Source organism: Nicotiana attenuata, unplaced genomic scaffold (genome assembly GCF_001879085.1).
Source record: "Nicotiana attenuata strain UT unplaced genomic scaffold, NIATTr2, whole genome shotgun sequence".
NCBI classification, from domain to species: Eukaryota; Viridiplantae; Streptophyta; class Magnoliopsida; order Solanales; family Solanaceae; genus Nicotiana; species Nicotiana attenuata.
The window spans coordinates 1-14856 of record NW_017677839.1 but is presented as its reverse complement, the minus strand read 5'-3'; the positions used below and the strand labels follow the sequence as shown (position 1 = coordinate 14856).

The window sequence follows — 14856 nt, the reverse complement described above, 5'->3', positions numbered from 1 at the left end:
TCTCGGCTACATAAAAAAGAAGAGAAGAGGGAGAACAATTAGATCACCACAAAGAAACAACAAACAACCATTTGGGACAAACACTTACGAGCAAAGTTCCACTCCTCGGGGAACCCGTTAGGGTTCGACACCACGTGCTCCGGCCTCACATAGAAGAACTGACCCAAAAACAACGATTAGTCTTATCATCCATCTTCACCACCAATCCCTTGGTCCTACGATGGCGAAGATGTATCATTGTACCCCTGTGAAAACTTGGGGCGAAGCACATGACAGAGAGAAATCCCACGGTTGGCTAACTCCGCATACTTGATAAGCATAAGGAAAAGCTTGTAGATGTACGGGGAGAGCTGAGCCGGGCACACACCATAATAACAGCAGAAGTCTTTCGCCAAGGATGGAAGAGGAAACGTATAGCCGATGACAAACGGATACGCATAGAATGCGTAGTACCCTGGGCGATGTACCTGCACCACGTCGTTACCAGCAGGGATAAGTTAGACATGGTCTGGCATTCGCCATTTAGCCTTAAATGCAACGAGCGCTGCCACATCCATCTCAGAAACTACGGGTTTAGGATCATCTTCAAGTCGGTTCTTCAAGTCCGACCTAATCCTCCTCGAACGTGGAACTATCTCATCCACAGTGGGGAAACTCTCATCTTCTGCATTGGCCACTCCTTCATGAGAAGGCATGTCCACAGCCAACGCGATAGGATCAGAGGCTCCTTCAAGGTTAGAAGATGCACTAGCCATTTTTCTGTTACGTATATGAGAAGAAAGTGCAAAGGTGAGGGATAACAATGGCAAAAAACACTAAAAGAATTCTGAAGAAGAAGAAGGGGAAGCTTGAGGTTTCGAATGCACAAGAAATACAGCAGCTCAAATGAGGAATTCCCATCCCTATTTATAAGAATACTGGCACCCTAATCGAGAAAGCCAAACGCCGCCACATAGATTTCAAAACGGAATAGGCGCGGAAAATGACGTAACGTATTGGGAACATGCGCCATAATGGCGCATGATGAAGTGATGTCACTTCAAACTGACGTAACGGTTAGATATGGCTCTCGTCACCTCGCCATAAAAAGGTCACTCCTCGGCCAACATGCTCAGATTTCTCAAACTGCAACTGGCTAAGTCCGCCCATCGAGCTCGTCCAAAGACAACCCCGACGGGCGAAGGGACTAACTGTATCTGACCAAGGGAACCTTGTCTAAGAGAGCATAACTAAGAGTCGATTAGGCCGATGTCGTGCTTAGGAAGTAACATTTTGGCGAGCTGAGTAGCTAGGGTTGAGGTCGAGTATTCAGATCAACCCAAACGGCTAGTTTAGTAATAAGATATTTTAGAGGAATATTTTACTGAATATTCTCTGCACTTGTACTTTCAGTTAGGTAAAGGATATGTCCCATATAAGTGGGGATAGAGAGAGAAGAAAGGGTATGTAATATCCTATAGGATAGCTCTCTCTTGAAAAGTTGACTCTAAAGTAAATTACAAACATTGTCTTTACAAAATGATTCAATTTGTTGTTGATCCCAAGCCTTCTCACACCAGATCCGAGAGAGCTTTCTATATTCCCAGTTTGTTTGTGTTACATCATTGTCAAAGGGAGAATCATCCAGCTCATTGAATATTTGGGTGAACCATTCTCTCTATTTACATTTATTGTCATTTAATATATTTATTGCTTGTCATTACTCCCTCATACATTCATAACAATACCATTAAACACCCCCTTGGTATTAAATAGCTTTAATTGCAATTTTACGTTATTCATATCTACCAATTTCAGATCTAGGATTTATTATGTTTAACTAGGATTTACTCATTATCATGTTATTTAATTAGTTTAACGAAAAGGCTTAACACTTTTTGGTCAAACACTTACACGGTTCAATGAAAACTTTTAAACAGAATTAGGATATTCATATTTCAGCACTATTAAACAGGAAAAAGAACAAATGACCTTATAACAATTTGTATTAATTAATTACGGATATACTCCTGTATTTCAAATCAAACACCTTATCCCCTATACAATGAAAATGTTGCATAAATATTTTGTATAAAGTTGCTACCATTTAGGACATTTGAAGTGTTCATCTTTAAAATATATGGGTAAACGGAATGTAAGTATCTGTGTAGGATTTTCACTATATAGGGAGAATAACTTAAATAAGTATCTGATTTAGAACTCCCAAAGAAGACAAAATAGTAGATTATTTCTTCTCATTTGTCTAAGTCTTAGTTATCAGAGTTATACTATATTTGTGCTAGCGAGAGGTAGCAAGTACTCGTTGGAAAAGTATATGAAATTAAAACACCACCTTATAAGTGAGTTTATATTCGGGAGTGTTTAGATTTTCTTAATTTTAATATTTAAAGTGTTCAATTAGTTCAATGGATAAACTTAACATCTATAGAGAGAGCAAAAGTGTAGAAATTTCCAACAAGCCTGTAAGTTAAAACACAAACACAAACACACATACATACACACTTGGAGATTCAAAGAGAAAAGAAGCCATAGGGTGAAATAAAACAAATAAAACAATCCTCCCTTTTAAAGCAAAAACACCTAATTCCACACTTGTAATATGTAAATCAGATTATGCACAGTAGCTGAAGTAATAAAAAGAAAAGGAAAGAAAAAGAATAAGATTCATGTGTCTCAAGAACCAAACCTTCAAACTCAGAATAGTTATAGAATATCCAACACAGCAGAGAGTTGGAGCAAGTTGTAGAGGGTTCTTGCTTTTCGGTATTTGGCTGCTTTATGTATTTGGTTGTCATAGTGGAGGGACAAACGTCATGGCAAAAACCCATGTCCCAATGTATGCCTACTTGACTTGATAATGGTGGTTTAAAAGCTTATTTACTTGACATATTTTAACTTAATTATAAATTGATACTATATAATTTGTTAGTTATTTATAAATTAATTATAATTTAATAGAAAATAACTGATAGACACGTATCTCTTTCTTCGTCTCTCTCTGCCCATTTTTCTTGTTTAATCTTCTCTACTTCTCTTCTCATTTCTTTTTCAGAGAATTCAACAATAGATTTCACCATGCTATCTATCACCAGCGGACTAGTTGTTATCCGTCAGTCGTTGATACTACATCATTGACAATCATTAAAAAGTTTTAAAGCTTTAATTTTGAATTCAGATTTTCTAAAATTAATATTTGTTCGGATTGAGTATTGCTGCAAATGTTTGAGAATATTTTTTGGTTACATCCCAATTTTGAGGGTTTTCGTAAAAATTGAAGTTAATTTTGGCAGCATTTTCAAATTTGAAGATTGTATTTTTAAAATCATATTAAAGTTGTATGAAAATTACATTTATATGTTATTGTAGTTGTTTTACTTGTGTATGAATATCGCATGATAATTATAAATACGTTCTATACTATATGAATAGTTATTTGAAATTTGCATTGAAATAAATACTCTCACATAAAGTTGTATAGGTGTATCAAAATTATATCAAAGTTGTATTTATAAAAAATAAGTAATAACGAAAGGGATGTTTTCAAATTATCTCCTAGCTAGTGGAACAAGAAAATCATGTATGATTTACTCATGTAAACAAATAAAAAAATGAGAAAAGAAATACAAAAAGCAAAAAGCAAAAATCAAAGTTGTCTTATGTCGGGTTTTCTCAAGATTTCTTAAAAAACTTATTGAATTTCTGAAAGAGTTTTTATAATGCTATACTTCAATTAAAGATCGAGTTAAAGGAGAATAATGTATGAAATTTGTATAAAAAATATATTTTAGTTGTAGTTGTAAAATATTTATATGAATCTATATTATATTAAAAGCACGAAGGCCCTTAGCGAAATGTCGTTCGCCTTTTTTATCCTTCAAAAATAGAGTTCACGCTGGATATAATAATCGTTTAATTATTTTTATAATATTTAGAAATAGACTTAATTATTTTCCTACTATTTTAGCAATAGTCATTTAGTTACTTTCCTAATATACAAGACGGTAAAATTAACTAAAATTTTAGTTATTAAACATTTNTCCTATTTGAACATCCTAGGAATTCCTAAAATTTAGGACTAAAATCAACTAAATATCTAGAAATTTATTTGACGTCAACTACAAGAAGAATAAGACAATCAAAACCCAATTGAATTCAGTTCCACATTACAATTGTGATACTTCTTCCTATCAAATTCGAAAGACGAAATTCAGGTGATTATTGAATTCTTAATTAGGGAATAGATATGAAGCAAACAGAGGTTAACACTATAAGTAGTTACCAAAAAAAGAACTAAATATAATATTATATTATAATAATTTAAAAATATAATTAATAAAAAGAATTTAAATTTAATATATAGATATGTGTGTGCATATACAATATTATTTCAGATTTATAACATTTAATGATATCATATTTTTAATAGAAAAATTGGTAATAGCTTTAAATAAATATGATCATCACTGGAGCCTAGATGATTACAATACACTGGAGAGGAACTCAAAAAGATTTTGGTAATTTTTTCATTTTGCTATAAATTGGTGAAGTTAATATTTCTAACATTTGTTGATACAATATTTTAACAGGAAAATTGTTGACAATTTTAAATAAATTAATCAAAAAGGTGGCATTCATGCAATTTTAGTGAAATTCAGTAATATGTGAATAATATAGTAAAGAATTTGGGAAATTTTTTAGGTAAATTCTTTTTTTTTTGTTGAGTTAGTTAAATAATATTATCATGTTCATGGACTTGATTTTTTCTACTAATTTCTTTTATAACTCAAAATATTATTTAATAATCATTATGTTATTTTAAAAAAGTTTATATACATTAAATAAAAGCACACGCGCAACGCGCGTACAATAAGACTAGTATTATATAAAAGTAGTACAATGTATCAAAATTATATTAATTTATATTATAATTATACGAAAATTATATTTAAGTTGTAAGCAAATTGATTTTGTTGGACTATTAGTTGAGTTCCTTAAATAAAAATCATTCACCTTTATTGTTTTTGGCGCATAACTGCCACTATCATTCATTTCTCGTCAATATTCTATAAAATTTAAAGGCTTTACTTTTTTGTTTCTAAAAATATTTACGTTTCCAATTGAGCTAGCCTATTATAATTAGTGTACACATTCTTCTTCTTCTCTATATATCTAAAAAAAATTATGAAAATACCATGTCAAATGATACATTTGATATAATTTGTCATCACCACTACAATTATGTTTTGGATGTTAGTTGAAAATAAAAAAAGGTGAAGACATTAATAATGGGTTGAAAACTTTTTAAGGGGAATGTATACAATTTGTAAAAAAGATCAAGTCAATTTTGATAAATATCAAAACTTAGTTATTTCGGATAAAAGAATTTGATACCTATTATGTGTATGAAAAAGAGGAATTTTCAGAATTCACTACTGTTTAATAGCTATTAGCTTCCTATAACTACCATATACATAATTACTTCCTATAACTACTATTTAGTTGTTACGGTAGTGTATTCGCTGTATTTGTACTGTTGTATTCATGAATACAGCAACAAAAAGTGCCTAAAAATTATGGCAGTCCAGCTGTACGCGCATGTATTCACATGTATTCGCGTCATGTATTCATGAATGCAGCAGCAAAAAGCGCCTAAAATCAGGGCAGTCTAGCTGTACGCACATGTATTCACATGTATTCGCACTGCTGTATTCATGAATACAACAGTAAAAGACGCTTAAAATCAGGACAGTCCATCTATACGCGCATGTATTCACATGTATTCGCGCCATGTATTCATGAATATAGCAGCAAAAAGCGCCTAAAATCAGGGCAGTCCAGCTGTACGCACATGTATTCACATGTATTCGCGCTGTTGTATTCATGGAAACAACAGTAAAAACGCCTAAAATCAGGACAGTCCAGCTGTATGCGCATGCATTCACATGTATTCGCGCTATGTATTCATGAATACAGTAATGACAATCACCTTAAAATTAGGTATGTCCAGCTATCTAAGAGAGAAAAAAAACATAAATAGCGTATTTTATGCCTTATTTCATGCCTCAATGGTAGTATATAATATAAATACTTATTTTGCTATAAAATATAAAAGGTAGTTATAGAAAATAATATTTTAAAATAATTTTAGTTTTTAATAAATAAGATGTATACCTTTTCTCAAAATTTCCTATGAAAAAATCTCTTTAAAAATCCCAAACATTGGATATGAAGCCCAATAATGTAAGGGCTACCCTTGATATTAGGATAGTGGGCTGGCTCGACAGTAGATGCAAGAAATTTCACCAGGTGTCCTCCTTAAGGACGTCTGTTTCAATTTTGGCTCAGTTAAGAAAAACAGTGGAAATAAGATAACTGCCATAGTTTGTGCTCCTCCTCCTTATTCTTCATCTCTTTTATGATGTGCTGTAGAAAATTGAAGGCCCATTACTTTGTTGTGATTGGTTTTGATTGGTTTGGTTGTAACAGTATTCTTGAGATTTGTTAAGTTCTAATTGTGGAAGAAAACAAAATGGATCTATTGATTTTTTAAGGTTCGGATTGGAGCTAGCCATCAAATAATCAGAATTGGTATTAGAATGTTGAATTTAAAGCAAAAATGTGTTCGTAAAATTTCTCAAAAAACTTCCAGTAATCCTTTAGGAATTGTGAACAATTTGTTCCAAAGTTACTACTTGTACTAAAATCTTGGTAATTCAGCAGGACTTGTGCAAGCACATCAATTAAAAACTCCTGATCACCGGCTAGGATTTATGAACATTTATTATAAAGTTACAACATAATTAGATTTTGAGATTTATCAGGACTTGTGGCAAGCCCATCCACTCTGAACTCCTGATAATCCGCTATAATTTTTTTGCACTAAATCATGGTGATCAACCATGAGTTGTAGCAAGGTAAGTCTTATACTGATTCGCCAGGGATTGTGCTCTAACTTTCAGCATGGATGTTGTTTTTGCACAACTTTTTTGTATGAGGTCAAAAGTTAAATAATGGCACCATAATAGCCTATTTGTGTAATCCTGCAAATGTGAGTCGAAATAGCGCCTACTGACCACTCAAAAAGTTTGGCTTTAGGCCACAAAGTTATTAGTAACTTTAAAAATAGAGGTGCTACTATCCTAATGCTGAAATAGCGCCTACTGGCCACTCAAAAAGTTTGGCTTTAGGCCACAAAGTTATTAATAACTTTTTAAAAATAGAGGTGCTACTATCCTAATGCTATTAGTAGAGAATGAATCAAATTAAAGAATTCTTCTACGTCCATCTCTTTCGTTAATTGCTGATGATCTTGTTCAAAGTTTAAGTTATATATATATATATTCAGTGTAAAGAAATGTTTACGCTATTAAGTAACTAGAATGATATCCATAAAATTAATATGAAATCTGTAATTTTGAATATTAATAGATTGTCTTAATAGGTAAATATGAGTACAAATTTCTGACATGAACGATGTATATAATTTAAACTGGTGTGTTTATGAGTAATTGTCGGTGCAACTGGATGATAGTGCATAAGAGAATAGTATAACTTTCCTAATTTGGTGGAAAATCGTCTTTACAAGGGGCTTCCTTAATTCGACCTTGATAAAATATAAAGTCTGAACTTCTGGAAAGATGCTACTTTGCCAGTAATGGGTGAGCCTATTCAATATTTTATACTAAAATTGATGAGATTGAAAGCAACACGTACTTCAATGAAGAAAAAGAAAATGTAAAGAGTTTCATACCCAAGAAACTTGTCAGTAAGAAAGGCTCGTGAAGATTCCCAATTCCTGAATCTTTAGCTATATATATAATCCAATATTTCACATATATAGAAGTGTCCTTTATACTAAAATCATTCATATTCCAATGTCGTCCTCTAGTTACTGTCTCCTTCATTTCTGTTTTCTTCTCATCATATCAACTTGTATAGCTCAAACCACTTCCCGTCCTAAAACTTTATTCCTTGCAGTTAAGAAAGATCCCTCCACTCTACAATACATTACTGAAATTCATCAAAGAACACCTCTTGTCCCTCTTAAACTAGCCATCCATCTTGGTGGCGAAAGCCTATGGGTGGATTGTGAACAAGACTACGAAAGCTCAACTTACAAGCCAGCTCGTTGCAATTCAAGGCAATGTAATCTTGCTAGGTCAACCGCTTGCGGAAGTTGTCATACAGGAACTGGTACACGACCGGGTTGCAATAGCAACGCTTGTTATAACGTTGTTGAAAACCCGGTTATTGATACCATCTACACCGGCGGTGAAATCGCCAAGGATGTTTTGTCAGTCGGATCAGTCAATGGAACCTTTCTAGGCCCTGTAGCAACCATGTCAAGGTTTATATTTAGCTGCGCTCCTTCGTATTTAACCAGAAGTCTTGGTAAAGATGTTAAGGGAATGATTGGTTTTGGACAGCAGAGTCCAGTATCACTTGCTACTCAATTTGCGTCAGCGTTTCGGTTCAGCAGAACGTTTGCCATTTGCTTGAGCTCAACAAAGGAATTAGATGTTAACGGTATAATATATATTGGACAGAGCCCTTATTTATTTAGTCCTGGCTATGATGCCTCACGTGATCTTATCTACACTCCTATTATTACCTACTCACCTAGTAGTATTTACATCAATAGGCCCTCCTCAGAATATTATATTCAAGTTTCATCCATTAAGATCAATGGAAAAGCTTTGCCACTTAATAAAACATTGCTGTCTCTGGATAAAAATGGAAACGGTGGGACAAGAATCAGCACGACTCTTCCTTACACTGTATTAGAGACATCTATTTACAATGCAGTAATCAAAGCTTTTGTTAAAGAGATGCCAAAAGAGGTGAGATCAGTACCCGCAGTGCAACCTTTTACAACTTGCTTCAATTCGAGAGATGTTGGTATGTCACGACTTGGTTACAGTGCTCCTGAAATTAATTTCGTTCTCCACAAGCAAAATGTGCACTGGAAAATTACTGGAGCAAACTCATTGGTAGAAGTTAGTGGCGATGTCATATGTCTAGCCTTTGTTGAACGACGCCAAGAATCGGGACAATCAGTTATCGTTGGTGGATTTCAGATGCAGGACAACCTTATAGAATTTGATCTTTCGAAAAAAAGAATAGGTTTCAGTAACTCTCTCTTTTTCCGTCAAACTATGTGTTCGAATCAAGGCTTTGCGTAGAGATCGTCATTATCTCTCCTGTAGTTGATGGCATGAACAGGCTTGCTTGGCTAGGAAAAGTGGTTATTAGTTTGTTTTTCTTTTTTTGAATTTTTCAGTAAGCATTCCTTTATTTTGGTCTATCGAGTAAGTATTATTTTTACATATTTCTTATTAAAATAGTTTGCATGCTGTGCTGATCTCTGAAATCATCATTTAATGTTGCGGTCTTCTAAAGTTATGAACTTTTATTATTGCATAATGTGTGCCCTGATAAGCTGGTTAACATTTTAATATTCTTATCAGAGCACATAGTTGACCATAAAAAAGAAGAACAAATTGTAATAAATTCACCAGTGGAAGCACAAAAAAGAAGAAAAAGGGAAAGGGAAAAAGAGGCTCAGGCAATTTAATAAATTAATACCGTGATGGAGTCCAATTAATGTAGTCATAGATGTATACATGCATCGGTTTCACAAATCCGCGCAAGTCAAGACTACCAGATAGCAGATGGTTATGAAAAAAAGCATAACTAGGGACAGATGTGATGTCCAATGCAGGTCCCTTAATGCCTGCAGATAAGATCGAAGCTCGTGTTAAGCGCCTTCAATAAAGTTCAGTCTCATTCTACCATTAATCTGTTACACTCTTGCTGTTGTTCACTTTCTGACTAATAACTCGAGAAAGATTAAGTATTGAAAATAAGGACACAATTTCAGCAGCTTTTCCTTTACTTCTTTTGGAGACAGAAGCTTATCTTCAGGCTGTTTCACTTTCAAAAGTTTTCATGGAACCCCTTTGTAGATGTCTTGTTTTTCTTCACCTCCTGTGGCTGTGCTTTAGCCTTGAATTTGACATTCACATGAGGTATTGGGCAACAAAAGGAATGGGATCGAAAAACTTAAGCTATTAGATGAGACTTCAATATGGTATCAAAGTTCTGACTTTTGTTGCAGGGACAAGATTAATTATCTTGATGAATCCATGAAAAATATGAATCAAGTGTCTCTTCTTGACATGCCATTGGCTAGCTTCCTGGACGAGAGGTCTCATCTTCATACTGTAATTTGTGATAATTTCAGCAACCATAATATTTATCTTTTCCATCAAAGCCACAGAGATGTCCAATTAAACATTGTTCCTGAAATAGGCCACATTAATTTAAAAGTAGCAGACGCAATTATCCTAAGTCTTAACAAATTCAATGCAAAAATTATTCAAGAATGCAGATGCAAAAGCAATTACATGTGAAGGTTGAAAGCATTATGTAACTATAGTAGCAAAGCGTATTCCCATAACTTACACTGATAAAGTATCATTTTATTTTGTTTCAAGCATTCAAAGAAATGACTATGAACACCCCAGAAACAGAACTACCAGTAACTACATTATAGCTTGGAAACTGGCATCAAGAGCAAAATCTCCAAATGCAAGTAAGTGTAATCCAAATGTCAAACAGGTAAAGGGCACAGTTCAATCAGCTCTATGATTTTTATGCCAAATCCAATCAATTTTCATCTAGATGATCTCAAATCATTTGAATCTTGTTTGCCCAAAATATATTGATAAAAGATATGGGTGATATGACGGTTAATCTGCAATAATTATCTGAGGCATATCTATTTGTCTACCTAACTAAATATATTTAAATACTCCTTTCTCGCAAAATCTATGGGTGTGTTTGGTGTAACGGACAATGTTTTTCGTGAAAAATATTTTCCAAGAAAATGTTTTCTTGGAAAACAAGTAGTAATCTTATTCATTTTCCGGTGTTTGGTACGCAAATTAAGGAAAATGACTTCTCAAAAGTATTCATAAATAATTAGATATAATAAACATGAAGCCATAAACTTTCAAACCAACAATCTTCCGGACCCACAAATTTCATAAACTTTCGATCAGCTAAACTTTCGAAACCGCGGAATTTCGAACCCGTAAACTTTATAATTTCTAAACCCGTAACCTTCCAAACACATAAACCTCCGAACTCATAATTTTGGAACTTGTAAATTTTTGAGCCTTTAAACCGATAAATAATAAAACTAAAACTGAAAAATATATTTTAAAATTTTTTTTTCGGGGAGGGTGGGGTGGAGGGGGAGGGGCTGGGGGCAGGGCTGGGGGGCAGGGGGGTGGGGGGGGGGGGGGGGGCAAGTAAAACAAAAAAAAACAGAATTTAAATTACAAAAAAAAAAGTGCGGAGGGGGGTGGGGGCAGGTGAGGGTGGGTGGTGCAGAAAAATGGAAAATTGAAATTGCAAAAAAAAAAATTTAAGGTAAAAAAAATTATTTTTTTGGGGGGAGGGGAGGAGGGGGGCTGGAGGGGTAGTAGGGTGGTGGTAACGGAAAACTGAAAATTGTAAAAAAAAAAAAAAACATTTTTTGGAGAGGGGGTGGGGTGGGTTGGTGAGGGTGGGGAAGGTTGAGAAGGAGCTGTGGAAAATGTTTTCCCTTCTTTTGATAAGGAAAACATTTTCTTCCAATTGGAGGAAAATAATTTGATAAGGAAAATGTTTTCCAAAACATTTAAGCCAACCAAACATGGGAAAATTGGAAAATATTTTCCGGAAAATATTTTCTTTCGTACCAAACACACCCTATCACACACAACTTGGTCTTTCCTTGTTAGGTTTCACTAATCAAATACCATTTCTTTATTTTGAAAGCAACATCTTGTTCAAATTAAGTTTGAAAGACCCTTGTCTTTCTAACTCTGATAATATTGGTGACTCTGCCCTTTCATTTAAACTTAATTCCATCCTTGCTTTTCTTTTTTCTCCTCTTTATCGTTGTTAAAAAATGGGAAAAAAGAAGAAGATAACTAACCAAATTAGATTGCCACCAGATCCATGGAAATTGCCTCTAGTTGGAAGCCTATATCACCTGGTTGTAGCACTTCCACATCATGCTACCTCTTACAAATTTAGCCCAAAAATATGGACTTTAATGCAATTATAGTATCATCTCCTCACATAGCAAAACAAGTTGCAAAAGTTCGCGACCTTTCCTTGCATCTAGGTTAAAACTTTTGGCATCCGATATAGTCTTTTAATATCAAAACGATATTGCATATGCAAAATATGGGGATTACTGCGTAAAATATGCATCTCAGAGTTCTTCTGTCCAAAGATGGTGAAATCTATCAAAAGTCTAACAGAGCAATAGAAAAATTGAGCTCGAGATGAGCTCCAATGGTGAAACTGGAGATTCGAGGAGAAAGGCTAAAGCTGGGGGCATGTTTGAGAAGGAAAGAAGATAAGTTTTGGAAATGAAATCTCAGTGATATTATCTCAGTTGATCTGTATACATACAATACACGATGAAAGGAGAGAAAGAACTAACGGACTAACTAACTATCGGAAGTGTAACTACCTCAACTAACTAACAACCTAACTGCTTGGTACAACTTTTAATGCTATAAGTACATCTACTCTAAAGATGGAAAAATTATGAAATTATAAATAATACAATAATGCAATACATCTTAGTAATCTAAATGCCCCCCTCAAGTTGGAAGTGAGGGTGTCATGCCAACTTGCTGAGGATGTTGGAATATTTAATCCCTGTTAAGGCTTTAGCGAGAATGTCGGCAAGTTGATGATCAATCCCAATATGATGTAGGGAAATGAGGCCTTCATGCAGTTTGTTTCGAACAAAATGACAATCGACTTCAATATGTTTCGTTCTTTCATGAAAAACTGGTTCCTTGCTATGTGAAGTGCTGATTGACTATCGTAGAATACTACAATAGGACTGGAGAATGGGAATGTGAGTTCTTCAAGTAGCCTTTGTAACCACACCAGCTTAACAACTACTTTTCTGATGGACCTATATTCTGCTTCTGCTGATGACAAAGAGATGGTTTCCTGCTTCTTTGATTTCCAGCTGATAGGACTGTTTTCCAGTAGGACAATGTACCCAGTTACGGATTTCCTGGAGTCTGGGCATGATGCCCAATCAGAATCATAGTATGCTTTCACTGTGTAGTCAGCATCTTTGGAGAAGAAAATCCCTAAGCTGGGATCAGCCTTCAGGTATCTCAATAAGTGAGAAGCTGCCTTTAAGTGTGGTTCCCTTGGATCTTGCATGAACTGGCTTAGATGCTGAACACTAAAGGCTATACCCAGTCTTGTGTTAGTTAGAAAATTCAATTTTCCAACCAACTTTCTATAGCAGCTGGGATCTAGTAGAGGAGCCCCTTCCCTTGCTCTTAATTTCACATTTGGATCAAGGGGTGATAATAAGGGACTACAGTTGAGACAGTTGTACTTTTTCAAAAGATCAATGACAAATTTCCTTTGAGAGATGATGACCCCATCGTCCTTGTAAAGAATTTCAAATCCAAGGAAATACTGTAATCTTCCTAGATTTTTAATTTTGAAGCTATCATGTAAGAATTTCTTCAAAAGTTTTATTTCTTCAAGCTCTGTTCCTGTGAGTATCACTTCATCTACATACACTGCTACATACACCAAGGATGTCCCATTCTTTTTATAGAACAATGAATAATCATGCATGGAATGCTCATAACCTCTAGAGCACAGTGCTTCTGTTAATTTCGCATACCATTGTCTACTAGCTTGTTTCAAGAGACTTGTTTAGTTTACATACCAGCCCTGGTTCAGGTACCATTAGCCCAGGTGGGATTTCCATAAACATTTCTTCATTCAGATCTCCATGAAGAAAGGCATTATTTACATCTAGTTGAAACATGTTCCACCCTCTTTTTACTACTACTGCTATGAGTCCTCTCACAGTGGTCACTTTTACCACTGGTAAAAATATTTCTGTGTAGTCTATTCCTTCTTGTTGTGTGTATCCTTTCACCACTATGAGCCTTAAACCTCTCAATACTTCCATCAGCTTTATGTTTTACCTTATACACCCACCTATAACCTATGGCTTTCTTTCCTGCTGGTAGTAGGACTAAATCTCAGGTGTGATTGGCATGTAATGCCTCAAATTCTTGTGTCATAGCTACCTGCCAAGCAGGATTGATAGCAGTCTCGTGCGAGTAACATAGACTATGTCAAATTCAGTGAGCAAGATTTGCCATTTTGCCAACCTCCCAGTGGGCATCGGTTTCTGGAATATGTATTTCAAAGGATCCAGCCTGGTTATTAGATAGGTGGTATGGGCTTGAAGATAATGTCTCAGCTTTTGGGCAACCCACGTCAGAGCGCAGCATGTTCTTTCCAACAAGGTGTATTTGGCCTCGTAGCCAGTAAACTTCTTGCTCAGATAGTAAATTGCCTGCTCTTTCCTTCCAGTTATGTCATGCTGACCGAGGACACAGCCAAAAGAATTTTCCAGCACTGTCAGATACAAGAAGAGAGGTCGTCCCTGCTCTGGTGGGACCAATACTGGAGGATTTGACAAATATTCCTTGATTTTATCGAAGGCCTCTTGACATTCGGACGTCCACTTGATAGCCGCATCTTTCTTCAATAACTTGAATATGGGCTCACAGGTGGTAGTCAATTGAGCGATGAACCGACTGATATAGTTTAACCTGCCCAATAAACTCATCACCTCCTTCTTAGTTCTTGGAGGAGGTAAATCTCGAATGGCCTTTATCTTTGTTGGATCCAACTCAATACCTCTCCTGCTGACTATGAAACCCAAGAGCTTGCCCGATGGGACTCCGAAAGCACATTTAGCTGGATTCAATTTCAGATCATACTTGCGCAACCGTT

At 35.1% G+C, this 14856-nt stretch overlaps 2 protein-coding genes across 2 annotated transcripts; one reads left to right on the top strand and one right to left on the bottom strand.

The window, feature by feature from the left end:
- Positions 1 to 7851: 7851 nt before the first annotated feature.
- Positions 7852 to 9370, top strand: LOC109221500 (basic 7S globulin-like). Its single transcript, XM_019385977.1, has one exon. It carries the CDS (start codon positions 7875 to 7877, stop codon positions 9180 to 9182), a length of 1308 nt encoding a protein of 435 aa, XP_019241522.1. The 5' UTR covers positions 7852 to 7874; the 3' UTR covers positions 9183 to 9370.
- A 3356-nt stretch (positions 9371 to 12726) lies between these two features.
- LOC109221499 (uncharacterized mitochondrial protein AtMg00810-like) lies at positions 12727 to 14020 on the bottom strand. The gene is made up of 2 exons (XM_019385976.1): positions 13772 to 14020; positions 12727 to 13647 (listed from the first exon to the last, which is right to left on the bottom strand). The coding sequence occupies exons 1-2, from the start codon at positions 14018 to 14020 to the stop codon at positions 12727 to 12729; spliced, it is 1170 nt and encodes a 389-aa protein (XP_019241521.1).
- Positions 14021 to 14856: the final 836 nt, after the last annotated feature.